The sequence below is a fragment of the Eutrigla gurnardus genome, assembly GCF_963514095.1.
Source record: "Eutrigla gurnardus genome assembly, chromosome: 18".
Classification (NCBI taxonomy): Eukaryota; Metazoa; Chordata; class Actinopteri; order Perciformes; family Triglidae; genus Eutrigla; species Eutrigla gurnardus.
Window position 1 is genome coordinate 15998651 of NC_139929.1, and position 26796 is coordinate 16025446.

At 41.8% G+C, this 26796-nt stretch overlaps 2 protein-coding genes across 3 annotated transcripts; both read right to left on the reverse strand.

Annotated features, from left to right (window-relative positions):
• Positions 1-102: 102 nt before the first annotated feature.
• On the reverse strand, positions 103-14027 carry cngb3.1 (cyclic nucleotide gated channel subunit beta 3, tandem duplicate 1). Of its 2 annotated transcripts, none has more exons than XM_084033176.1 (19): positions 13803-14027; positions 13092-13185; positions 12222-12411; positions 11237-11397; positions 10846-11142; positions 10558-10766; positions 10387-10437; positions 9077-9163; positions 8896-8960; positions 8418-8540; positions 2261-2402; positions 1987-2146; positions 1759-1856; positions 1603-1686; positions 1364-1482; positions 886-1038; positions 653-776; positions 418-480; positions 103-242 (listed from the first exon to the last, which is right to left on the reverse strand). In XM_084033176.1, exons 1-18 carry the CDS (start codon positions 13893-13895, stop codon positions 469-471), a joined length of 2262 nt encoding a protein of 753 aa, XP_083889302.1. In that variant the 5' UTR covers positions 13896-14027; the 3' UTR covers positions 103-242; positions 418-468. The 2 variants fall into 2 exon arrangements, with proteins under 2 accessions (XP_083889302.1, XP_083889301.1); XM_084033175.1 differs by having other exon boundaries at positions 12222-12453.
• Positions 14028-14887: 860 nt separating this feature from the next.
• LOC311028548 (cyclic nucleotide-gated channel beta-3-like) lies at positions 14888-22758 on the reverse strand. The gene is made up of 17 exons (XM_084033177.1): positions 22651-22758; positions 22146-22200; positions 21191-21368; positions 19315-19475; positions 18637-19160; positions 18500-18550; positions 18337-18423; positions 18184-18248; positions 17879-18001; positions 17023-17164; positions 16552-16711; positions 16292-16389; positions 16119-16202; positions 15854-15972; positions 15554-15706; positions 15156-15300; positions 14888-15063 (listed from the first exon to the last, which is right to left on the reverse strand). The coding sequence occupies exons 1-17, from the start codon at positions 22729-22731 to the stop codon at positions 15043-15045; spliced, it is 2247 nt and encodes a 748-aa protein (XP_083889303.1). The 5' UTR covers positions 22732-22758; the 3' UTR covers positions 14888-15042.
• Positions 22759-26796: the final 4038 nt, after the last annotated feature.

Here is a 26796-nt window from a genome sequence, read left to right on the forward strand (position 1 = left end):
CGCCTCATTGATTTCTAGAAAGCTTGTTTTGCTGAGCTGCACAGGTTGCAACCAGTTTCAACAGTGGAGAACAAAAAACTATCAGTGTTCGCAAGAACTTCATAAACCGTTTATTTGAAGTCACAGGTTCAGCATGTTTCAAACACACTGCTTCAGTGCTCCCATGTTTGCACATTCCCAGCACCACACTTTAATGCCTTAGGTTGTCATTTACTAGGATGAAGAACTAACTGTCAGGCGATCTGTGGAAAGCAGTGAGAGCTGTTATCATCATCAGTTAGCATTCTAATGTCAACGGGTCGGTGGTAAACATCTTAATCTTGTATATTGTAAGTGGGTCATTTTTCATATAAACAAACTTTAAATGTAACTATTAAGGAGTATAAGAATATCATTAGATTAGAATTACAGATGAACCTTTCAGTAGTCGATGAAGCGGTGGAGTTAAGCAGCAGTCATTTCTGCTCATCAGTTGTCTTTCTGTGGACAAAAACAAGACAACATTGTGTCAAAGTCTTTAACCTGTGGTGTGTATCTACCAGTTCTCTCGTCGTAAATACTTTCAATGCTCGTAAACATTAACAATAGCTATCCGGTGCTACCAATCAAACCACCCCAGTTATCTCTGCGTGAATCACTGTCAAGGTTTTACCTTCTTCTTGAAACCAGCAATTAGTTTCAACAGTTTGGGTGTTTGTGGTCTTGGTCCAAGCAGAGCCAAACCTTTCGGCTTCTCCTCAGCTTTAGCTGGAGGGCCTTTGCCTTTCTGCAGTTTCCTAAAACACACAGACACAATCCTTAATGGGCTGCATTTAATTCACACATACGTATTATCACATGGATTTGATTGGAACTTGTGCAGGTTGAGGCTGATAAATGACTCACTTTCCCTTCCTGGCCAACACTTTCTGAGACTCTGGGTAGTGGACCAAGATGTCAAACAGGTCCTTCTTCTCCAGGACGAACAGGTTAGCAAAGCCATGCGCTTTCACGTTGGCTGTGCGTCTGTTTCCTCCATCTTTGGCCGACTGCAGTAAACTGTGAAGGGAGGCAAACGTATAGCTTGTGTCCATTTCAAACAACATTGGTCTCTTTAGAAATGTGTTGAGGAAACGGCCGACGGACTGTAAGATGTAATACATTGCACTGCTATGTCCTTTACTATAAGTCTGCAATGTTCAAAAGGTAAGAATACCGCACCAGATTGAATTGAAGCAAATTTAGTCTCCTTGTGTCTACGACGGTGTACTTATTATTACCATGCCAACCAGTGTCATCAAGACACTGAAGGATGAATATGTGACTTCTTGAATTTCTTTTCACTCTTTATTATGATGTCACAGATCACTAAATGTACACAAACCTGATTTCTCCAAACACACTGCCAGCCTTCAGCGTGACAAACACAATGCTGTTGTCAGGTCCTCCCACCACCTGCACCGCTCCACTTTTGATGATGTACATCTCTTTACCGATGTCCCCCTGCAGAGGAGAGCGCAGGACGTGAAAGCATGTACACGAAACCTTGGATGTGTTCTTGGTTATTTGCTGCATGAGGATCAACAAGGTTTATGATTTAAGCACACACAAACACATACTCACTTTCTTCACAACAAAGTCTCCAGGTAAGTAGATGATAGACTTGAGCCTCAGCAACATGTCCACCAACATCTGCTGGTCGCAGCCCTGGAAGAGACGATGTCAGGTTAACGCTGCAAAACTCAATTTGATTTTCTCAAATGGTGACTGCCGAGCCACCTGAAACAGTGCGATCTTCTGGAAAGTTGCCAGGTTGACGTCGACGGCGATGGCAGTTTTCATCACCAGAGGCATCTTGTCCAGCAGCTCGGACTCGTCTTGAGAGGACATGGATGTGGACACGTCAACATAGAGTAAGCTGGTAAAAGAAGTTCTTAACATCTCTGAAAAATTGCTCATGTCGTTTCAACGTTACTCTGGTTTTCAGTAGAGGTTGCTGAGACTCACCCAGCATGCCCTGAGCTGTCCAGGTGTAGTTGTACCAGGTCCGGACTCTGTTTTGGACAGGTTTGGGGATCCCATAGGTGTTCATGTAGTCAACACAGCCGTCCATAGATGCCCGAAAATATGTCTCACCTGCTGTTGCTGCTCCAATGACGTCTCTCATCTGAGAGAGAGAAAGACAGACAGATAGTAGAGTGTTGAATAACAACGTCTATTGTGAAGAGAATCTTTTGGTAAGATGTGCAATATGATAGTTATGAATAAAACTCCAACCCACCTGTCCAATCAAACTGGAGAACACAAAGACACCAATGAAAAAGTTGCCCATCTGAAAGGAAATCTCAAAGGTGGTAACAGGCTCGGGAAGACCTCCGATGTTGATGAGACTGCGGACAGCGTAGTAGTAACAACGCAGGTACCTGTGGAGGGACAGAGTCCATCTTCATCTCGAAAACTAACGTTTGTACGCTTCTGCCAACTAGTGCAGTGTGTATCTATGTCTTTCCAAAATGTCATCACTTCAAAATCATATTTTGTGAGGTGAGAGTGACTTATAGTGATACTATAGCACAGTGATCCTCACTGTTTTTCCAGTAGAGCCGCACTTACAAGACAAAGTCCACAGGAGAGCCACCTCGACTGCAAAATACCAAAAGCCATCCCCAACAAAGCATATCTGCTTACTTATTTGTCACCCCACTTAATATACAGTATATGTAATGCATCTATTATTTAGGACCCTATGAGACCTGTTTTAAGGTTTTTTTTTGTGCAATTTTAGAGCATTTTCTTCCATCAAATGGTGTCTAATCATGTGGTTGATGAATCAAAATTAAGACATTTACTACTAAGAAACATTCCAGTAGTTCTTCTGCTAGTGTGTGTGTGTGTGTGTGTGTGTGTGTGTGTGTGTGTGTGTTTGTCTCAGTGAAACGGAGAGGAGAGACTCTGGATGAAGCGGTGTGTACACTCATAGGGCCCTATATTATTTTATCACTGATAAGAGCTACACATTGAGGCTAGCTGGGCGAGCTGAGCAATGAGTAACGCTGCTAAAGCATGTCGAAAAAAGTCATAGTATAGTATATTGCAAAAAGTCATAGTATAGTATGTCGAAAAAAGTCATAGTATAGTATGTCGAAAAAAGTCATAGTATAGTATGTCGAAAAAAGTCATAGTATAGGATGTCGCAAAAAGTCATAGTATAGCATGTCGAAAAAAGTCATAGTATAGTATGTCGAAAAAAGTCATAGTATAGTATGTCGAAAAAAGTCATAGTATAGTATGTCGAAAAAAGTCATACTATAGTATATCGCAAAAAGTCATAGTATAGCATGTCGAAAAAAGTCATAGTATAGTATGTTGAAAAAAGTCATAGTATAGTATGTCGAAAAAAGTCATAGTATAGGATGTCGCAAAAAGTCATAGTATAGCATGTCGAAAAAAGTCATAGTATAGTATGTCGAAAAAAGTCATATAGTATGTCGAAAAAAGTCATAGTATAGCATGTCGAAAAAAGTCATAGTATAGTATGTTGAAAAAAGTCATAGTATAGTATGTCGAAAAAAGTCATAGTATAGTATGTCGAAAAAAGTCATATAGTATGTCGAAAAAAGTCATACTATAGTATATCGCAAAAAGTCATAGTATAGTATGTCGAAAAAAGTCATAGTATAGGATGTCGCAAAAAGTCATAGTATAGCATGTCGAAAAAAGTCATAGTATAGTATGTCGAAAAAAGTCATAGTATAGTATGTCGAAAAAAGTCATAGTATAGTATGTCGAAAAAAGTCATACTATAGTATATCGCAAAAAGTCATAGTATAGTATGTCGAAAAAAGTCATAGTATAGTATGTCGAAAAAAGTCAGTTGGTCACATTTGATGTTTCAGACAGATTTATCTCTCTCTTCTCAGTTTGCTCATGTGTGTAAGGCAGATAAAAAACAGGCAGCAGCGTCTGCTAAATGACCTAAATGTAAATGTGGCGGCGGCGAAGAGGCGGAGGCTCCGCTTTTATGTCCGCGTCATAACGCTTTTGGTGCGTGTTTAAAACAGTAGGTTTACTTCGAAACGCGAGCATCAGACGCTGTCAGAGCGTTTATGAACACTTTTTTAGAGCTCCCCCTAAATGTCTCAATGTAGGCTTTCAGGTAATTTCGCGGCATAACAGCGCCTTCTGGGTAAAAAAAGACGTAGCCTACGGCAAAATCTGGAATGAAAAATGGCACTGTTATTTAACCCCGAATCCCATTCATTAACACAATATCTAATATCAGTTAACGAGTCGTTTTCCGTGTCTCCGTTTTTAAAACGAATAACGGGATACGAGTCATTTTTCCGTTTTTCGTTCTTTTATTTTGAAGCGAAAAACGGGAAACGACTCGTTATCCTTTTGCGATTGTTGACTTCAAAACGAAAGTCGGATGTCCGCAACGTAGCCTAGACGGACCGTTTATCCACTTAATCATTGTGTGCGTCTCTCCCCCGACCCTCCCAACAAAAATCCCGCTCCCCCCCTCTCAGAAAATAGTTCCGACGTCCATGAACAACGTTATTCATTTCGATCATAGAAACAAACGTTATCAGCACAGCTAACGCTAGCATCATTAACACTGTCCTGTTACGGGCATCCGGCTGTCCGGCCGCCGTCCAGCTTGCTGACGGAGGATACGCCAACAGCTCTGGCAACCTCGAGTCTGGAGGGGAGGGGGTGGAGGGGGAGGCGGATACGACTCGCCGCAGTGTTTTGAATTTGAGTGTCGTACCGTTTTTGGCCACATTCTTACATATGGCGCCTTTAATTTGAAATTGAACGCATTCATGTCCACACACTACATAACAAGGCTACACAACGACTCGTTCAACTTTTTAATAAATTGATTTATGCATTTTAGTTTGTTTGGGCATGGCTCCGCTCTGAAACATTTTAATAAACTGCTGTCTATTTGCAATGATTGTCCTGTTGCCCTGTCCTTGCCTTTCTTGAGTCACAAAAAAGTAATTGTTTAGCATGTCAAAAAAGTCATAAGCATAGAATAATGTTGGGGAAATAGTCATAGTATAGTATGTCATCAAACAATCATAGTATACTATGTCCATCCATCCATCCATTTTCTACCGCTTATCCTGTATTCAGGGTCGCGGGGGGGCTGGAGCCGATCCCAGCTGTCATTGGGCGAAGGCAGGGTACACCCTGGACAGGACGCCAGTCTATCGCAGGGCCGACATGTAGAGACAGACAACCATTCAGTATACTATGTCGATTTTTAAATTATTTTTTTATTACTTTTTCTGACATATTAGGCTACGCTATGACTTTTCCACCAACATATTATTCTATGATTATAATTTTTTCCGAGAGGCTGACTTTTTATTTCTTATTTCGACAGGCTATACTATTACTTTTTTCAACAGAATATACGATTCTACGAACATGCTATATTATGACTTTTCGGCAGGCTGTACGATGATTTTTATTAACATACTGTATCTTTATGAATTTTTATGATTTTTTTCCACAGGCTACACAATGATGTTTTTTGACATGCTATACTATCACCTTTTTTCTTTAATATGTATTATGACTTTTTTCAACATACTATTATGACTTTTCAACAGGTTGTACAATGACTTTTTTCGACAGGCTATACTATATATATTTTTTTGGGGAAAGTCATAGTATAGTATGTTGAACAAAGATACATTCTGTCACTTTTACCCGTTCACACACTGATGGCAGAGGAGCCACCTGCACATCATGAGATAACTCATTCATACACATTCACACGCTGATGGCACAGCATCGGGACAATTGCGGGTTCAGTATCTTGCTCAAGGACACTTTGGCATGTAGACTGGAGGTGGAATTCGTACCAGCCAATCTTCTGATTGGAGAACGACGACTTGATCTACCTTTGAGCCGCCCCAAAAAGTCAAAGGGCCCTAGTTCCGTGGCGCAGCGCAGGGCGGCGCAGGGTGGCGGAGCCGGCGTAATGCAAGTTTCGACCAGTTTGGCAGTTTGGTGGATCGCCTGCGCCAAGATGGGTGTGACGGCACAGCAGGGGGAGGCGTCACAGATTCAGATTCAAGTTTCGTGGCAAAAAGCCTCGCTGGGACTTCACCGAAAGCCCGCCAGCTCCAACCTAGTCTACTCTTGGCGTAAGGCGCAAGGCGCAAATAAAGTCCATTCATTCAAGGCGAATCACAAGGAAGTTTGGCTGCAGTGCGTAGCCTACACGTCGCCAAGACCTCACAGGCAGGTTTCCACAGTTCCAGGCACATTTAAATGCAATAAATAATCACAACAAACACTATTTAATGCAACTAATTGAATCAACACGTGAATTTATATCTATATAGATTGTCCCGTCACATCTGACGTCAGATCAAAGGCGGATTGCACGCGGAAACTCAGCCTCTCGGACCAAAACATCTCCCTCTCTCTCTCCTGTTTTTTATAATATGGGCATTGTTATTATTATGATACGCGCGCACAGCGCGTGATGCGCGTGGTGGGAGCGGCGGCGCTGCTTCTGTCATTGGGTTGTCAAGTGACGGAACTTGCACTGAACCTCCCCTAATGCATTAAAGGTGAGGAGAGGAGCTCATTTGATTGGTGAAGATCTGAATCGGCTGTATTAATCCCAGTCCAAGCCTCGTCTCCTCCTCGTCTCCCACTCACGCCTTCTTCTCCTCCCTCTTTCCCATTTGCGCGGGTGGGAGTGACGGGAGGCGTGCCTGCGCTTGCCTGCGCGGTGCACGAAACTTGCAAAGTCCAGGCGGACACACCCCGTCGGCGTGGCGTGGCGCAGGTGCGCTGCGCGCTGACTGCCTAGTCTACGAAACTAGGGCCCAAAGCAATAAAATGTCATAGTATAGTATGTTGACTCAATAGTACACTATGTCAAACGAAGTAAAAATAAAGTATGTCAAATACATTCTCGAAGAAGGCATGATATGTCAAAAAAATGGATATTTGATATTTAAAAAAAGTAGAAAAGTTGTAGAAGAGAGTTGCGATTATAGCATGGAAAAAAGGTGTACAATAATAGATTAATAAAAGTAAAGCATAGATGAGAATGTTTAAAAACAAAGTTGGAAGAAGTAGTAAAATTACATCATATAGTTTATCCAAAAAATGTATATTGTACCATGTCATATAAATAAGTCAAAATATAGTACGTCAAAAAAGATCCCATTAAAGTATGAAGAAATATGTCAGTGTATAGTATGTAAAAAAAGTCATAGTATAGTGTGTTGAAAAAAAAGTAATGAAAAGTAGTAAAGTAGGTTGAAATAAAAAAAGTCATAGTACAGTGTGGACAAGAAAAGTTTCACAGTTCAACGTCAACATTGCACATATAACATGTCAAAATTTGACAGTATTAGTGAAAAGTTACAGAAAACAATATAGAAAAGAGAAAAGCTATATTATACCATGAAGCAAACTGCCATGTAAAGGCACAGTATAGTACAAAAAATACTATAGAAAGCCATAAAAAGTAATTTAAAAAAAGATTACAGTCCAAAAGTAATCCTACATAAATAAAAAAAAGTAATAATATATTCAGCCAAAAAATGATAAAAACCATTGTAGTATAGCATAAATAAAAATAAAGTATGGCATGTCAGAATAAGTCTAGTCAATTGTGCAAGTCATAAAAATGGCATACTAGTATGTTCTTAAAAATAAGTAGTAGTCATAGTGTTTGCAGAAAGGCAAAGTCATAGTATAGCATGTTTTAAAAAGACATATATACCTATCATGGCTTTTTGTGACGTATCCCATATCATTAAAATGCCACGATATAGAATTTTATTTTAATTAATAAATATCATATTACAACAGGTCATAGTCATAGTATAGTACAGAGGTCTTCAACGTTTTCAGGCCAAGGAACCCAGAGGCTGATAAAGACCCGGTGGAGGGACCCCCTATTATGTCATATGTTCTTTATTAAACCGGGCCATTAATAATGTGTAGTGCAGCCTATAGTGCCATGTATAACAGTACTTTGTATGTCTGTATACTATTCTAAGCCATTAAAATAATAATTGTTGACGAGTCATAATTAATTATATTTTGGCATTTCTACATCAAAATTTCACAATATAATATTAAACAAACAGGAAGATGTACTTTATATTTGCTTATTAAAGGTTGTATTCATGTTAAGGTGTATTTTTGGACATATTACAATTTTTTAAGGGAATAAAGTTTGGGATCAAATAATTTCGGGGATCCCCTGCAGTAACTCTGCGGACACCCTAGGGGTCCCAGACCCCTGTTGAAGACTGTGATAAAGTTTGTAAATAAAGTAAAAAATAGTCCTAGAAGTGGTATTAACAGAAAGTTATGAAAAAATGATAGAATCAACAACAACACTAACTTCTATTATTAAAACAAAAACAGACAAAACAAAAAGCACGTACGCGGAGCCCTGTCCGTTGTACACCCATGTGGTGGACGCGATACCCTGGTGGAGTGAGGCCAAGTAGTATGCACAGCTGTTGATATGGAGGGCGTAGAGCAGGTAACCTGTAGTGCGAATCACTCTGCGTTAGAAAGAGAGCGGGGGGAAAGGATTGGAAACCTATGGTCATTGTAGTTGCAAACAATGTACAATACAGTAGTGGAAAAACTATCAACCAAATATATGACAGCATGTATGCAGGCTGGCAAAGAGCAGAAGATTCACAACAGAACATTACTTTGAATTGGACAAAGTCAAATCTGTAACTACTCAGTTACAAATACTAAATGTGAAGTAATTGAATACTTTGTTGAGAATATCGGAAACTGTCAATTGCCAACAGTACGTTCATCTAATGGCAGAAGTTTACAAACAGTTTACTAAGAATTGGATACAAATTGGATTAGTTTGCTCCTCATTGTTCCAGAAGCATTTACCTCCAGATGTAGGCCTTGGCCATGATGCTCTCAAGACGGTCGCTGAACTCAAAGAAGGATAGAACCTACAACACACAAGAAAACAAACTCGTGAGGGACTGCACAGGAAATAAGAATCAAATAAAAATGCATTTCTTTTTCCATTTACATCATTAGTAATAATGATCAGCTGGCAGCTCACCCTGATGAAGCGGTTGATTCTGTAAAGGCATGAGAATTCAAAGTACAGGCAGAGAAGGTCAAAGGGGAGGACGCTGAAGACATCCATCTATAAAGAGAGGAACAATACATGAACACTAACTTCATTTTGTTTCACAGTAGGTTTGTTAAATTCCATGATTTGTTCTGTTGTTTCTGGGCTCTCTTCCTCAATGATCGGTGTGAAGTTTGATTGATAAATGAATCCGCTGAGACAGGCTGGGTAGGATTGATAGAATTGAAACAGAATTCTCAAGCCTGCATCAGACCAGGTTGGCCAACACCTAGTTTCTCCAAACTTGGGCAAAGTTCATAATGAACTTATGCCTGCTCTACCTGGAAATCCTACTGAGCATTCGATTAGGAAATCCACATGAAAACCACCCTTCACTTTCTGCATGCGCGTGCCTTTTTGAAGGGTTGAAAGCAATGGAAATATATCGGCCTTCAACCCTTTGTTGAACAGAGAGCGCCATCTATTGGGCTCAGAAAATAAAGAAAATGCTTCACGAAGCTTCATTTGGACATCACTAACTTCAAGTATTGTAGGGGTAATAATACTACTATAATATTTTATTATATGCCATTATTTGACTGTTAACACATTTACAGTTGCAGCTGGTTGGAGCTCATTTTAAATCACTTCATATGTTGTTGAGAGGTTTAGTTCTGAGGTTCCCAACATAGGGCTGGTGTCCTTTCAGAAGGTCACAAGATACATGTGAAGGGTCACCAGATGATGAGTAAGAAAAAATAATAAGATCTGCTGCACAAGTTTGTAATAATGTAATAATCATTTCACCTCTCTGTGCCATGAAAGGTTATTGAAATGAAATCACACGAGCAGGGGAAATGAATGGTACCAACAATGTCATGCCAGCTTGTCAGGAAGGGATGAATAACACTAAATGTTTAGTTGGGCTCAATTTTGTCGAGGGAAAAACTGCCATGGTTATTCTCAAAGGGGGCCCTTGACTCTCGTGGATTTGATGAGCCCAATTGTATCAATGCGTGATTATGTTCCCATAGTAACCATTTCATTGTTGTGAGACCATTTTTGGAACTCATTTCATACAGTGATGTCACTGTATTTTATAATGTTATCATCGGTTTACTCATGAAAGGAAATCTTAGCCAGTAACTACAGCCGTTCAAATGTAGTAGAGACAAAATAACCCTAAAAAATGTCGCGGAGCAGAAACATTACAAGGCAAACAATGTAAACTACAGGTTTCTCAAAGCTATTTCAATATTAGTTACTTTCCACCACTGCACACAGAATTATAATCTCACCTTAAATCGTTGTGATTTCCGATAATATATCTTAGACATCGAGCCGACTTTCTGCAGGGGAACGACACATCGAATTACAGTTCAGCTGAGTGTAAGAATATGAAAAATATCAGAGTAACAGATGTCACACAAGTGAGCAATAGTGATGCTTCATGGTGTTTTGTGACTTACAATAACGTCTCCGGCTTTGACAAACTGTATTCGGGGCTGCCAAATCAGGATGTCCGTAACATTCACAAGGTCAGCGAGAATGTCAAAAAACACCCAGTAGCGGTTGGTGTGCTCATTATGGTAAGGGAAGACCATCCGGGCCGTGCAGAACCACACGTTGTAATTGAAGGCCAGCCCTACCAAGCCCAACCAGGCGATGTACCGCCGGTCTGGAGAGAGACGGACACAGATGTGTGTTCATGTTCATTTCATCTAAGCCGTCCTGCTCCCTGCATGCACCATACCTACCTAAACCGTCTAAGGTCTCTCCCAGCAAGGTATCCATCTTGCTCTCGATTGGACGGAAGAGGACGTCCAAGAAGGCGAAGCTGATGTCTGGGAGGATCTTCGCTTTCTTCCTCGCCTCCTCCGCCAGCCTCTCCTCCTCTGCTTTCGTCTCCGCCTCAAGCTTTTTCTCCTCGTCCTTCTTCTTCTTCTCCTCTGCCTTTTTGGCGGCATCCTCGGCCTTCTTTCTATCCGCTTCTTCTTTTGCGATGCGCTCCTCTTCCTTCAATTTGGTGTAGTCATCTTTCCTCAGAATAGGCGCTGAGTAGGCACAGAGAATACCATTAGAGCTATACAGCCATGTTTGTGAGCTTGTCTTCTGTCGGGATGTTGGCGTGTTCACGTCCATACTTACTGACAGGTGGGCTGATTTCTGGTGAGGTGGCATAAGGGTCTATGGTTTTCTCTTTGAGCATCAGTTTGTGCTCCCTTGAATTCTTAATTATACTTCTGAGCATGTCATCTGTGTAACGGAAGTAGACAACCGGTGGAGGAGGAGGAGGAGGAGCTTCCTCACTAAAACCATGGAGCAAAGGCAAAAGAAGAAGATACAACATAGCAAAGGTGACAATGAATCAGGTAGGAGGGTAGTGAGGGGCCGGATTGGAGAAATATTACGTGGGACCATATTGTGGAGTTATTATTGTTGTTAATCTGCAGAGAGACTAAACAGCAGACCATCCATGCCATTATCTCTACTACAAAATGAATTCTTTGGAACCAATTCCCACGTGCATGTGGACACTGATCGTTCTGAGGCACAGACACCACTAAGCTTCTAATCTCCTTTCCTACTTTTGGAGTCACAGTCTGCGAGTCACAGTGTGACACACAACACGTCCACTCTACTTACTGGGAGGAAAGCTGGAACGACAGGTGCGGCTACGCAGACCTCATAGCCTCTCATCTGCTCAGTTCAATTGATTTACATTTTTATATTTAAATGGCTGATTACATCGTCAATTTGGGAATTATGGCAATACTGAACTAATGCTAAAAAGTCAAATAAATCACTGAACTTACAGCGCTATTATTGTTTACTGATCAGCTGATACACTGGACACAAACTGAAAGTAGTTGACTACTGATCACTATGAGAGTCTCAAAATTTTATTTTTAAAAAACTCATTGCTTAATGGATCTATTAAATGTTCATCTTCTCAATGATCTCATGAACCAGACAACACAACAGACCTTAATTTGCTCCAGGGAGCATCACATATCAACATTTCACTTATACATGACCACAACACGTACAACACTGTAAGATAAGTTAATCCTCTATAAGTCCCACAACGGGGACATTTGCGGTGTTTACAGCATGACAGATGGATTCTTACCCATCAGCCCCCTCTGGATTGGCAGGAGCAGCAGCAGCAGGAGCAGGAGCAGCAGCAGCAGGAGCAGGAGCAGCAGCAGCAGCAGGAGCAGCAGGAGCAGGAGCAGCAGCAGCAGGAGCAGCAGCAGGAGCAGGAGCAGCAGCAGCAGGAGCAGGAGCAGGAGCAGGAGCAGCAGCAGCAGGAGCAGGAGCTGGAGCAGCAGCAGCAGCAGGAGCAGCAGCAGGAGCAGGAGCTGAAATCAAAATACAGTAGCACTCTTAAGTTAGTTTCTCACAATAGAATACAAACCCTACAATCAAACGGTGATCGGGTCCAGGACAAAAGAGGAAGGACACCAAAAAATGTCTTCACTTAAAATGGGAAAATATTCAGATTTATTTTTTTGCTGATTTTTAACCTCACCACCATCTTATCTGAGTTCGGGTTTAGTTTAAAAACACCTACAATTCTTGCCTCTGGCTGCAACATCGTTGTATTCCTGCATCTGGGGATGTTAAAGTGTCAAAAACGTCCTCGTTCTGCTCGCTAGAAATGTTTCCAACAACGAGAACAGCATCTCAAAATATGACTGCAGGTGGTTTTACAGGAAGAATATTTTCCAGTCTATATTTTACAGTTGTTTGTATGACTGATGTTCAGCAGGAGAGAGGCGAGGACATGGCCGGCGGCTCCCCTCCAGAATCTGAGCTGCCAGGAGAAAACACTGACTGAAGAGAGGATATTGTACCACTAGAATCAAATGTCACCCAGAAGTAAGACCGGTCACTTCCACACATGTGGAAAACAAAAAACCATCTATCACTATGATATAGGGAGATGGAAATCATAGCACGCGATCACGTCACCATGAGGTGAAAAACAACGTCTCACCTGGTGTTGACTCTTCCTTCTTGGGCTCCTCTTCTTTCTTTTCCTCCTCTTTCTTTGGCTGCTCCTTTTCATCTTTTTCAGGAGGCTTTTCTTCCTGTAAATATACAAAAAATAAATGTTTTGTTTTAAGTGCATTAAGCATACTATGGATCCATAAAAGTTCAAATGTAAAATACTTCTCAGTTCTGGTATTAAACACTCTAATTGGAATCAGTAACTCCAAGAAATGTCTGGAAGCTAGAAGCTGAGCTACTAAGACAAACTGGCAACAGACAGCATTAAGTGGAGGTGAGGATAACAAGACAAGGTGAAATGAAAAATACAGGGCAGGCAATCACACACACAGGGACCGGACGTGGAGACTCCACAACAAGCAGAGGGGAGTAACAAAATGTAACTTTTCAGGGACATATTTCAGGGCCACCCTCCCTGCTGAAGCTTCATCGGTGCCAAGCTGCTTCAAAGGCTTTCGTGATCTGAGTCACCTGCCATGGTTTACCTTACAGGCACCTCATATGTGCTCATTGAGACGAGCACAGAAGTTTGGTTTAAATGGCACATGGAAACAGCTGTTTTTGAGCAGTTAATCCAAATGAACATTACTCTAAAATAATACAGTAAAATTATGCAATCACAAAGGTAAAGCAATGTTCCAAACCAGCTTTTGAGCTTGTTTTATATTTAAGATATGAAAAGGAGGCCGGGTCTTACCTTAGCTGGTGGAGGCGGGGCGGCAGGTGTGGCAGCAGCCTGGGCAGGGGGGGGCTCGGGAGCCCCTATCAACTTTTTCAGCCTGTTAAACATGGCGGGGCTTGGCGTGGGCTACAGCAAACAGACCTGCCAGACCACTTCTCCTCCTGAAGACACTTTTTAATGTGGTTTAGATCCTTAAAAAGAGTCCCGGGTCACTCCGTAGTCCTTGTTGTCACATCCGAGCAACAGACTTCAATTTATTAGAGCCATTAATTCCCTCTGGGCACTCCCCTTTCTCCTGAAGGCAACACCAGATCAGCTGTCACAGGCAACACTGTCCACTCGCAGTGTTGACTCCAGTCCAGAGAGCTTTAAGTTTATTCAATATTCTATATTTGTTGGCGAAGACGCGTCATAATGAGTAATGTGTGTCTTCTTAATAATCAATGATCAAATGGTAAGTCAAAGTAAGTAGGGGGATGGGACATATCTTCATTATTACAATCTGGTTACACTTCTATTAATTATGTTTATTGAAATAAATAAGCTCTCACTGGTTTCTCTGCATTTCACCCAGAACTGAGTGCGTTTCTCAATAAATCAAGAACTTTAAGGTAGAACCTCAAAAGTAGCTGCTGTAGAATTAGACTGCTCGGGTTATTTCAGTCCACGAACACAGAGAGCTCTTAGTTAATTAACCCTCACAATGTTCCTGTGGCTAACAGGATTAGTTAGCTTCTCTCTCTCTCTCTCTCTCTGAACAAACACACAGACACCCGAGAAGCAAACAAACAGGACAGGATGCTATTATAAGTAAACCATATGAAGAATTATTTATTTAAGAGGATATTAACAGAGATCAAATCAATCAAATATTATATCATGAGCATAATCGATACCAGTGGTTGTGACAGATAATCTCTGTTCGGCTTTCATACCTACTGTGCAATGGCAAATAAATAAAAGCAGAAAAACAAAACAAGTGAAATGGACGGATATATAAATATACGACAAGCAGTATCCACTAGAGGCAGCGGTCCAGGTTCACAGACGGATACAAATATTGCACATCTCATCAAAACAGTTTGAAAATATGTGTTTATTTACATTTTTTTTGGTGTTTGAATCAGAAGCATCCATTTATAACAATACCTTAAAATGACAGGAAATACACACTCGGCACAAAAGAGTAGTAAGAGGTTGACGACAAAACTTCACTCCCAAAAAGGAGTTATAAAAAATAAGCTCACTACATTCCTCACCGGCCACTAGCAGCATTCTGGGGGGAAAAGCACACAAAAGATGGTTTAGCAGTTAGCATAGGTGCAGTGGCGTTCATATGACCACATATAGAAATGTAAGCGCTGTTACCTTCATTCTATCAACAAAGTTCCTCTTTCCACCCATAGCACGCAGCAGTTTGGGTGTGGGGGGTCTGGGTCCGAACAGCGCCAGGCCTGTCTTCTTTTCCACATCTGCTTTAGCTGCTGCTGGACCTTTCGACTTCATCAGCTTCCTGCACGCAGAGAAGCAGAGACGCTAACGGAACAAATGTCCTCTGATCTCATGTAACCGGCAAATCTTGCTTGGTTGTTAGAGGGGGGATAATCACTTGCAGCCTATACGTCATTAATGTTAGTCAATAAATAACGTGTTTGCACTGGGAAAGTATCGCATTATCGCATCACTTCTCGACTTCTCGCCGGTGTGCAGTAGCTCACCCCAGTGTGGGCATGAGTCAGCTGTTTGTGTTCAGGCCACGGACTCACCTTCCCTTCCTGGCCAACACTTTCTGAGACTCTGGGTAGTGGACCAGGATGTCAAACAGGTCCTTCTTCTCCAGGACGAACAGGTTAGCAAAGCCGAAGGCTTTGACATTAGCCGTGCGCCTGTTTCCTCCATCTTTGGATGACTGCAACAGACTAAGAAAGACAAAATCAAACTGGAAATTCACCAACTGTTCTTTGTCTGTTGAATTATCACGTTAAAGATCTCTGCGGATGTTTATCACATTGCTTCCTGCAGACTGTATATTTTCGGTCTGACAATGACAAAAGGTGAACTTATACCTGATTTCTCCAAACACACAGCCAGCCTTCAGTGTGACAAACACAATGCTGTTGTCAGGTCCTCCCACCACCTGCACCGCTCCACTTTTGATGATGTACATCTCTTTACCGATGTCCCCCTGCAGAGAGGGAAGCGTCATACACATGAGACTTAATAAATACAGACGAATAGACGGTAGATATTTATAGAGGGTTTCGAAGGAAGACACAGATTCACATACAAAAGAATCAAATCCATGATGGCGATGATATGATAAGAACTTACTTTTTTTACGACAAAGTCTCCAGGTAAGTAGATGATAGACTTGAGCCTCAGTAACATGTCCACTAACATCTGCTGGTCGCAGCCCTGTGGAGAGGAAATTATATTTCATTGACTTCATGTCCAGGCTAAATCACTGCCTGTTTTACTGTGTTTATGGTGTTTTGTAAAGCCACCTTGAAAAGATCAATCTTCTGAAAGGTGGCCAGGTTAATGTCAATAGCGATGGCGGTTCTCATCACCAGAGGCATCTTATCCAGCAGCTCGGACTCATCTGAAAGCATCAAGACAAACAGCAAAACTTTATTCTGGGGTCAAACGAGGGAAGAAGTATCACTTGTTTCAGGGACATACTGTCCACTTTATTTGAAAAGCAAGTGATTTCTTAGAATTCAAGACTTTCTACGCTTTCAACGCTTGGTCCCGTGTTACTGACCCAGCATGCCCTGAGCATCCCACGTGTAGGTGTACCAGGTGCGGACTCGGTTCTGCACCAAAGCGGGGATGTGGTTGTTCACCATGTAGTCCACGGTGCCGTCCATGGAGGATCGGAAGTAGGTCTGCCCTGCTGTGGCTGCACCGATGACGTCTCTCATCTGAGGCAAGACGAGGTGAGAATAAACATATGAACTGAGGAAAACTTTTTGTTGTTAAAATGCTACATTGAGGACGTTCAACAAGCTTTTTGACAGTCAAGACTCCACAGGGAACCAGTGAAATACAGTTGGAGTGACGGGTGACGGGGTGTTTGTGAAAATAGTCACACAGGTTTCATTCATCTGAAGAGACTAGCGGAAATAAAAGACTAATGCTAATTTGGAGGTGCTAATTTCTATCAGGTTTCCTGAGGAACTGAGCATGCTGGGACTTCAACTCATTCTACGGGCGGAACGTGGCTCTTTGTTACCTGTCCAATCAAACTGGAGAACACAAAGACGCCCACGAAAAAGTTAGTCATCTGAAAGGAAATCTCAAAGACGGTATGGGGCTCGCTAAGACCCCCGATGTTGATGAGACTGCGGACAGCATGGTAGTAACAACGCAGGTACCTGTGGAGAGGTTGGCGTGGCGTTAGAGGGCTGTCACAAACCACACGATGTCATATGGATGTTTTATATGAAGGACAGGTGGATGGGTGTGCATGTGCGATTGATTCCCTTGACGTCTTGCTGCAAAATCTTCCCAGCAAACAAAAAGTAATCGTATCTTAAAACATTTCAAAATGAAAAATAACACTAATGAAAAACAATAAAGCAATAAATATATATATATAAATATATATATATAAACACAAATAAACTACCTGGCCAAGAATGATGGACATAAAGAACGCCCCAAAAAGGTAGTTTGTCATCTGAAAGATCTGTCCGAACATGGTGTCTGGAAATGGCAACTCAGCGATCATCAGCAGGGATTTCTCCGCATAGAAGAAGCAGCTGAGGTAACTGCAGCAGCATCAGCAGCAGACATTGTGTCGTAAACACAAAATAATGTCAAATCAAATTCTTTTGAACTCTTTCAATAATCAATCAATTTAAATAACAGTGTTGTAATTACATTTACAAAAGCTCTGCTGGTTACGGATGTTTGTCTTGTCGACCTGGAAGTCAAGTGTAAAAGTCATTAAACTGTGCTTCACTAATATGTTGACGCTCAGCACGTCTTCTTGAGACAGATACATTTTCACTAGTGATAAAATAAGTATTCTTCTGGTAAATCCTAAACAGAAATATAACAGGCAGGAATATAAAGGGTTTACTTACGCGCTGCCCATACCGGAGTAGACCCACTTTGTTTCCCCGATGCCCTGGTAGTCTGAAGCCACGTAGTAGAAGCAGGCGTTGAGGTGGAGCATGAAGAGAAGATATCCGATGGTCCGAATCACTCTGATGGAAAAATAAACACTCGTTTGTCTCTTTCTCTGTTGTCTTTTTCCACATCTTAATCTAGTAAAAGGTGAGTTTCTGTCAAACACACACTGGCCTCCCCCTTTTCACATCTCTAAGTGATCCTTAAACTGCATTATTTATACTTATGGTTGGTTCATTCATCCCATGATGTGACTCACCTCCAGATGTAAGCCTTGGCCATGAGGCTCTCAAGACGATCGCTGAACTCAAAAAATGTGTCTGCCTTGAGAATAAGCATGGAAATGTCAGCCTCGGCAAGAAGGCAACGTCACTCGTCAATTGGCCCGACCTTAACACATGATTGAATTCACCTTCAGAAGACGATTGGCTCTGAAAATGGATTTGAATCCAAACTGGAGGTACAGCAAGTCGAATGGAATGAGGCACACCGTGTCCATCTGTTGAGGAGAGACAGAAGTGTGAGGCGCCATGCGTTCATCCTGTTTCAAGTTCAGTGAAGTCAGGTTACAGTACCATGAATCTCCCTGATTCTCTGTAGTTCTTCTTTGCCACCGTTCTGTCTAACTAAAAGGAAGAGGATAAACTCAAGTCACACGGTTGTATCAGAAATCCTTCTGGGGCTCCACAGGCCAGGATCGTATTGGACTTACTATGACGTCTCCTCCTTTGACAAACTGTTTGCGAGCTTGGAAGATGAAGGAGTCTGTGAAGTAGATGAGGTCGGCCAGCGTATCCAGGGCCAACCAGTAAGGGATGGTGTTCTCATGGTGGTACGGGAAACACAGGCGGGCCGTAATGAACCAGGTGTTGTAGTTGAAGGCCAGAGTCACCAAGCTCAGCCAGGCGATGTAGCCGCGGTCTGCAAAAGGGTCGATGGTATTCCCCAGCACCAAGTCCATCTTGTCCTCAACTGGCTTCAGCACGACGTCCAACGTGAAGCAGGCAGCGTCTACAAGCCTCGTCTTCATGCTCCTCTCATCCTTTATCTCATCTTTAACCTCCGCTTTCTTTTTCTCCTCCTCCTCTTTCTTCTTCTGCTCAGCCTCCTCCTTTTTCTTCTTCTGCTCCTCTTTCTTCTTCTTCTCAGCTTCTTCCTTCTTGATCCGGTCCTCCTCCGCTTGCCTTTTCCTCTCCTCTATGACTTTCGTGTAGTCGTCTTTGCGCAGCACAGGTGCTGAAAGGACAACATGATGGCAGAGTGTGCTGAGACATGCAAAGCAAGTGAAATATTCAGAATTTGTGACTTAGAAATCACCAATGGTAATCATAAATAAGTAGCTCTTGGTGCTCTGACTCATCCAGATGAAAAGTTCTGTGTCTGCACTCACTGACAGGAGGGCTGATGTCTGGGGATGAAGCATACTGATCCGTCACTTTCTCCTTGTAAATCTCCAGTCTCTCTTTCATGCGTTTGGCTATGCATCTGAGCTGGGCGTCTGAATACTTGTTGACGATGATGGGAGGCGTGGGAGGAGATGCCGCCTCTTGTCTGTAGAAAAAAATACCATCAGAAGAACACTCACACATTTTTTTTTTTCATTTTGATGGAATAATAGATCTCTAAAACCAAAGACCAAAAACTGGACATGGTGCCAGGAACATAACTGGAGCTGTGGAGCTCGCAGAGCAATCAGTAGAACCAGCAACGGCCGTGTTACAGTTATTTCATGTCTACAGGCTACAGGAAGGAGGTTTCACACATGCTTAGCATAGCAATTATGATTTGTTATGTCAAATAAGGACATTTATGCTGTGAAATGGCAATTTAGGTGGAAAGGCTCAACTGACAATGACATGTGCACAGAAATACAGAGAGAAGAAGGGCTGTTCTCAGATGCCGCCCCTAGTGGACACAATTAAACATTACATCTGGTTCACACCATTCTACATTCATATTTTATATGTCCCATTACTATATATGTTCACATCCACCTATCACTCCCCCGCAGACCAAATATGGTCACACAAAGTTCCAAAATGGCGACGGAAGAAGAGACTTTTGTCCGCAAACCAATAAGTGTCGTCACGATGGCTCCTTCCACTTCTTCATTACAGTCAGGGCAGTTGCTAGGAATTCTGGGCCCCCTGAAAGAATATCAGTGTGGGCCCCTCTACCCATTCATTGCCACCTACTGGGGGCTGTGTGTGGGCCCTAGCGGGCTGTGGGCCCTTAGAATTGTCATCACCTTTCCCCCCTATACGACGGCGCTGATTACAGTCTATGGTTATGATGAAGTACCAATTGAATGTATACTGCATGCAACTGTATGAGGAGCCTGCTATATTTGTGTCAAGTCATCATTAAAAATCCCCACTGCCTGAAAGTTGATATCACTTGGATCAAATCAAAGAGAATAAAATATTGTTATGACACTTATTCCTGTTAATCTACATATACTAGGATGTAGTCTTACAATGACTACTATTGTGATGGGATGGGGAAGAAAGTGATTTTGGGGGCTGTTATCACTCAACACATAGATGAGTGAGATGCTTCTCTCCTTTGTCCATAAGTGCAGCTGAGGCTGCCCTCTGCTGGCAAAGAGTTGCAGTACTGATGGGAAACCTCCCCCATGTAATGCATGGCTCTTCAAGCAGAGGGCCATAAAATTGTGGTAGATTGTGGTGCTGTTGGAATGAAAATACTGCATTATGTTCATTGGAGGGGCAAGCTCCCTTTATACCATGCCAATAATCCACCAATACCAGTCCAGCCCTGCTGCGGCATCCAGCATGTTAGAGGGGTCACATGGGATAAATAGCTTGTGGGCATCAAAAGTTCAAAGATGGTGCTAATACACTCCACATACAGCTCCTTCTTCTGGACACCACTTCTTTAAGATGTGTCGGTGAAACATTTCAAACACGTCTTCTCATTTGGTATAGTATGTCTGGATCAGCTGGACCTGTTACGTGCACGGTTTTCAGTGCTGGGCCAGAAGCAGACCTTCTTAAAAGCTGAAAAGCTTCTAATCCACTTTCAGGTCATCCACCTTATGCATGCTACAGGGGATAAAGATCACACACTCTGTTCATCTCTGACAGCTTTTTCTCTCTCTGCCATCCTGCTAGGGCATCTGATTAATTAGTACCCAACAGGAGATTAATCTGATACTGGCTTGTGGTGTCAGTGTTTTGGAAGGTGTTTCGAGAAGCTAAAGTGGAGTTTGGAGACTTGATGAGGAAGTTGTTTCCAGGTCTTACCCCTCAGGACCAACTTGGTCGGGGTTAGCTGGAGCTGCTGTAGGGGCCGCCGCTGCTGTAGGGGCCGGTGCTGGTGCTGGTGTTGGTGCTGGTGCTGGTGCTGGTGCTGGTGTTGGTGCTGGTGCTGGTGCCGGTGCTGGTGCTGGGGATACTGCTGGAGCCGTGGCCGGAGTTGATTCTGAAAAAGCACAGTTCATTTCATCTCCTCCAGACTTGATTTTTTTCATGCTTGGTTTTAAAGATGTGCATTTTTTCCTTTTAAATTTTACCATTTCAATTTCATTTATTTATCTGCTTTGTTTTATTTTATCAATATTGATTTCCCTTTGTTTTCTTTGTTGTTTTTGCTGTAAAAATAACATCATCATTGCTAAATAAGAGTTTGAGTTCCTTGAAAAACAATTCCCTCAGAATGACATATGGCAAAAAGTATCTGAAGTCAATATTCATTGTTTTGGAAGGAATTTGGAAGTTCTTTTATCCTTTTTTTTCATCTGTGTGGTTAAATAAGACATGTTGTCTGGGAGAAAGACACAACGTGGATAGACTGAACAGAAGTTATACATGCTATTCATAAAGTCCATAAGGACCAATTGTTTGTGGTGCGTATGTTATAGTTTGAGGCTTTTTGTAAGAGATAACTTCTCCTCCAATAAACCATATTGGGTGACAGGACCTGTATTATTAATTTATTGAAATGATGTTTGGATATGAAACAAGCTCAAGAAAAGTTGAACAACATGAACTTATCCTACTGTTGTAATCCATTTCTTTAAAAAAACTATAGAATGAAAGTGACAACATATTCCTGAGTTGTAGTTAAAACCACAGGCTTCGGTGTAACGGCAGTGGACTCATTTTATAGAAATCTGACAGAAATCACAACCAAAAGCAGCGCAGAATAATTCACGTTAGTAAATGTAACGTTTCAGCCCCTCAGCTGAATGCGACTCACCCTGCGGTTTGTCCACTTTCTTGGCCTCATTCTCCTTATCGACTGGCTTCTCGTCCTGCAAGACAAACATTTTCCACAAAGTCAGACACTCGGCTTCATTAGTCAAAGCCCGATCATTAAAGAGTCAATTTTCTTCAGAGAGCCTTTTTAAAGAAAAGTGAATTCAGCATTTGACAGATCTCTGATAGTGTGTTTTAAAAACAAGCTGTGTTTGTTAAATTAATGTTCAAAGTGCCTGTTGGGTAATGGCCGATTTCAATAGCGTTCGTGTAATGAAACAATTTCATTTGATTCTTTGTTGGCAAGGGTACTGAGCAATTGAACGGATGGGGAATTAGATAAGAGGCTACTCCTGCAATCTTGGGGGAAACAAAGAATAAAAAGGAATTCAGTACCCTTTGAGACTCTAGATACGAATGAACATACCCTCATTCACGTTCATTAAAAAAAACTGTTGTATTTACTCACTGAATATACAGATTTTTCTACTTTTAACAAATCTTACCTTTGCCGGAGCTGGAGCCGGGGTCCCTGAAGCCGCTGGCACCTGCGGGCCACTGAGGAGACCCTTCAATTTGCCAAACATGTCTAGAAACCTAAAGGTGCATCTGCTTTGCAGTCTCTGAGTGACTATGAAGTCTACTGATTCCAAAGGCGTTGACAAATCCGCCCCCTGGATTAACCCTCTCTCTTCTCTCTGTCTTCCTTTTCTTGTCCTCCTCCTCTCATAACTAAGTTGGCTCTGATGGTATTACTGCTTTTAGCAACACTAATACTCTTGCACTGAGAGTAGTCCCACTACTCCAGTGACATCTCATATAAGGTCCCAATAGGCTTATGGGTGAACACTAAACCAGGTCTTAGACCCACTTAGTAAATGGAATGCTGCTACTCATGTTGTGAGAACTAATGTGTTGTTAAATCCAAAGTTCATACTTAATGCTACCTTTTTTCCAAGCTTAGACAGTAGCCTATATCTAGGGATGGAACCATAGGATTTTATCACAGATCACAATACAATAAAACCTCAGAATTAGTTGATCAAGGCTAATTGACATTATTGGGATGAGGGTAAATATCATGAGTGACTTGAAAACACTGTCGAGTTTGCAATCATGGTAGGCAAGTGAAAAATAGAACGGGATTTTAACAGATTAAGGATTAAAAAAATGTTTTTGTATTTATTTATCATTTTTTATTCAGTGAAAAAATGATTAGAATCATCTTATTTAAGATTATTCGATTGTTTTCAGTGTAAAGAGATGTGTATCTACCTTCCGCACCTTGACGTATATCCACGGGAAACAACATCGCCAACGTTGGGAGAAACTTGATTCGATCATTCAAAAGATGAGCTGACAACCTTCTCTAGCTCTGTGCAGAGCCGTGGATGCAGATTGATATAAAATACCTAACATTTTTGTTTTATGTATTGTCAAATAGGTGCATATGATTCGGGATGTGACCTAAAAGGATTAAAAAGGCATTTTTCCTTTCCTCTCGACTTTAAAGGGATAGCTCAGATATGTTGGAGTGGGGTTGTAAGACATACTTATCTATTGTCTGCGTATCTATAGTAGATGGAGGTCGGTTTGGAGAAACAAACAAGAGTAAGGGCACAGGAGCAAAGCAATGCAAACAAAAACAGTGAGCCGGTCTATCACTGCCTCGGTTGCTGAGTTTGTTTGCATTAAGGTAGACCAGCAGCTCAGGGTGTTCTTCAAGATAAAAAATCACACTTTTTTTCATTGGAGTCTGGTCGCTTTGAAGAGAACATCAGTGGCCAAAACGGCTTCAGATCGCTGTCTATAAGGGCCGTCTGCTGGCAAGGTAAAGTGGTGAAAATATTTTTTTAACATAGCTTTGTTACAATATAGCATGTCTTTTTAGGTGAGGCTTTTCTGAAGGTGTCTAGGTTCCACAGCAGTACATTGGTTTGCTGCCATGCTGATACTCGAGAGAGAGACGGTAATGTATGAGAGTCCTGCTTTCCTGTTTGATTTCCTCATAGCAGCTGATGGGTTCCTATTCATGGCTGTAGCATTTCACTTTAAAATGTGCCGTTCCCTGTGACATTATGGATCATATTTGTAGTTAATATACTCTGTGGCTCACTGCAATTTCAGATGATACAACAGTTCACTGACTGACAACACTCATCCGTCCTCGTTCCACTATGGAGAGCCATGGAGCAAAATTCTTTTTGCATTTTCAGACATTAGTGAGCAGACACTTTCCTTGCCTTTTTATAACAGTAACACTCTCTGCTACGGTGGCCCTGAGAGCTCCACACACTGCAAATTAGAAAAGTACATGCAAATGAAAAAAAGGCTTCACCAACTTGACCACGCAGCATTTCAAAAAACATTCACCTACTTGACGACTCACTAAAGCATCAACTTGACGACACATGCGCAGCATTATAAGAAAAGGCTGCAAGATGGTCACAACACAATGGAACCCATTTTGTGGGGGACAGCAAAAAGTGTTTACTTTTACCTGGACTTATTTGTTGTTTGTACGAGATAGAAACCAAATGGAGACGTGTACGCTCATTAAACACTGCTCTATAGCAACACTAGTGATGCACATTAGATCGACTCCACATCATGAATACTTTAAGCTGGTTTCATAATCAGCATGATACACGTCGGGGGGGAAACCATAAGTATATCCATTTCCATCCATAAATCTCTCTCCATTGTCATTTTCATGTCTTTGCATATTTCCCTGTGTTCATTCAGCCCATATCTCAGTAAGACACTCACGCTGGCTTGTCATTAAGAATAAAATTACACCACTATGGCCCACCCACTCTGCCCTAATCCTGCTGTTCCATTCCTCTTGTCAAGCCGGGGACAGCCAATGAAATGCCACAGCAGTGCAGCTGTGGGCTTCGTGTAATGCATCTCTGAGCGTTCTCAAGGACCATTGACTTGTCTGGGGCAGAGAGGAGAGGATGAGTGGAGGAGGATGCACTTTCTCATGCCTCTCCATCTTTCCTGTGTCCAGTGATGCAGGGAGATAAGTCGTTAGATCCTCCCCATCTCTTCCATTAATCTAATTAGGCCTCGGGGGCCGGGCCTAGCCTCTGACGTTGCTGTGAAAGAGCTCGGTATTTATTAAAGAGCAAATCATTTGTGTGGTTTTTTGTATGACCTAATGTGCACTTAGGGAAAGATAAAAAAAAAAAACTTCAATGTTCTTGTTTTGTGCTGGAGTCTTCCGGATGTGACTCATGCAAAACAGAAGACAAAAGGGACTTACGGAGATGAATGAACGCAATTGCAATATAACATTGGATTAAACCACAACCTTTTACGTCCACACGCACACACACACATACACACATGCACGCACACACACACTCCTGACAGCAGAATGCAGACAAGCTGTCAGTCAGCAGTGGAGTGACAAGAGGCCTCGACAGTGCAATAGCTATAAAGCTAGCACAAAGTGGAGGAGGCGGAATTCTCCGGTGGCCACTGACATATGACTCACCGCTCTAATTGGTGTAATACCGAGCCGCTCTCAACCAGGGGTCCGGAAATTATTAGAAGGTCTAACACAGGGAGGCCGATTCACAGAATAATCATTGTGGCAAATGCCACAGTGATTACTCTTTTAACAATGCCATACAAATGAAGCACTGTTCAGTTCCTCTGTAAGACCCTCGTCTTGCTTCGGAGAAGAGAAGTAGGAGGGAAAGTGGCAGTGATTTGTTTTGCAGAAAAAAGGCTTTATGAAAGACTATTTCAGTTTCCTGAAGGAGAACATGTATTCCTTTTGTGAACTACCGGTATTCAAGAGTTTTCTTGTTGAGTTGTTCATTGTCTAGTGCTCTTGTAACCCAACGGGTCTAAATAACTTTGTATAGAGAAAAGGTCTAGACTATTTAAGGACAGGGAGCATTGACTTTGACTGGTTTGTCTAAAGGATTAAATACATTGTGAGATGCAACCTCACATATTGTTAGTTGTATAGTTTCTTGTTTGATGTATTATTTGGATATGAGCAAAATCAGAGGCCCTGAACACCTCTTCAGGTTTCTGCACCTCACATGCTTGGGTTAGGGTTAGTGTACAATTGGTTCATCTGAGCTTTGTTTTAGTTGAATGGGACCAGTGAGGATGAAAAACAACAGTACATTTGTGGGTAGGAAAACCAAAACATTGAGCTGAAATACATTAAAATACTTTGGGAAAATGTTGAGTTGGTGATATTGTGCTAGTGCCAGTGATCATTGTATACTCATTTGACCACAGACGGCACCAACAGCTGGCTGCATTCAAAACATCAGGAGACGGATCACCAACGATGTGAACCAAGTCCACCAAAATGAAACTTCACTGCTTGCCTATCAGTTTGGCTTTTTGGGGTACTAGAATACATCTGGCATCTGATTCAGCAGAGTTGTAAGTTGTTAAATTGTTATAAATTGAACATTATAATTCCCCTTTTTCACCAGTGCTGGACAAGTATTAGGTGGTAAAGCTCAAAGCAGGTCCACAAGGATTAAAGCAATAATCCTTGAAATCCTTGTAGGGGTGTTTTGGCAATGTTGTTGCTGGGCATTCTGGTATTTTGTAGCATTTTTACTTTTCTGTTGAGAAAGTTTGACTTCCATAGGTACAGTATAATCTTATCAGCC

Excerpts from the sequence above, each read along its gene's own strand:
- cngb3.1 (XM_084033175.1), bottom strand. The coding sequence starts at position 13,895 with ATGTTTAACAGGCTGAAAAAGTTGATAGGGGCTCCCGAGCCCCCCCCT. Across the intron at positions 13,186-13,802 it reads CCCCGCCTCCACCAGCTAAG|GAAGAAAAGCCTCCTGAAAA; the intron begins GTAAGACCCGGC and ends GTATATTTACAG. Across the intron at positions 1,039-1,363 it reads AGTGTGTTTGGAGAAATCAG|TTTACTGCAGTCGGCCAAAG; the intron begins GTTTGTGTACAT and ends CTCCCTTCACAG.
- LOC311028548 (XM_084033177.1), bottom strand. The coding sequence starts at position 22,731 with ATGTTTGGCAAATTGAAGGGTCTCCTCAGTGGCCCGCAGGTGCCAGCG. Across the intron at positions 21,369-22,145 it reads GAAAGTGGACAAACCGCAGG|AATCAACTCCGGCCACGGCT; the intron begins GTGAGTCGCATT and ends GTGCTTTTTCAG. Across the intron at positions 16,203-16,291 it reads AGAAGATTGATCTTTTCAAG|GGCTGCGACCAGCAGATGTT; the intron begins GTGGCTTTACAA and ends TCCTCTCCACAG.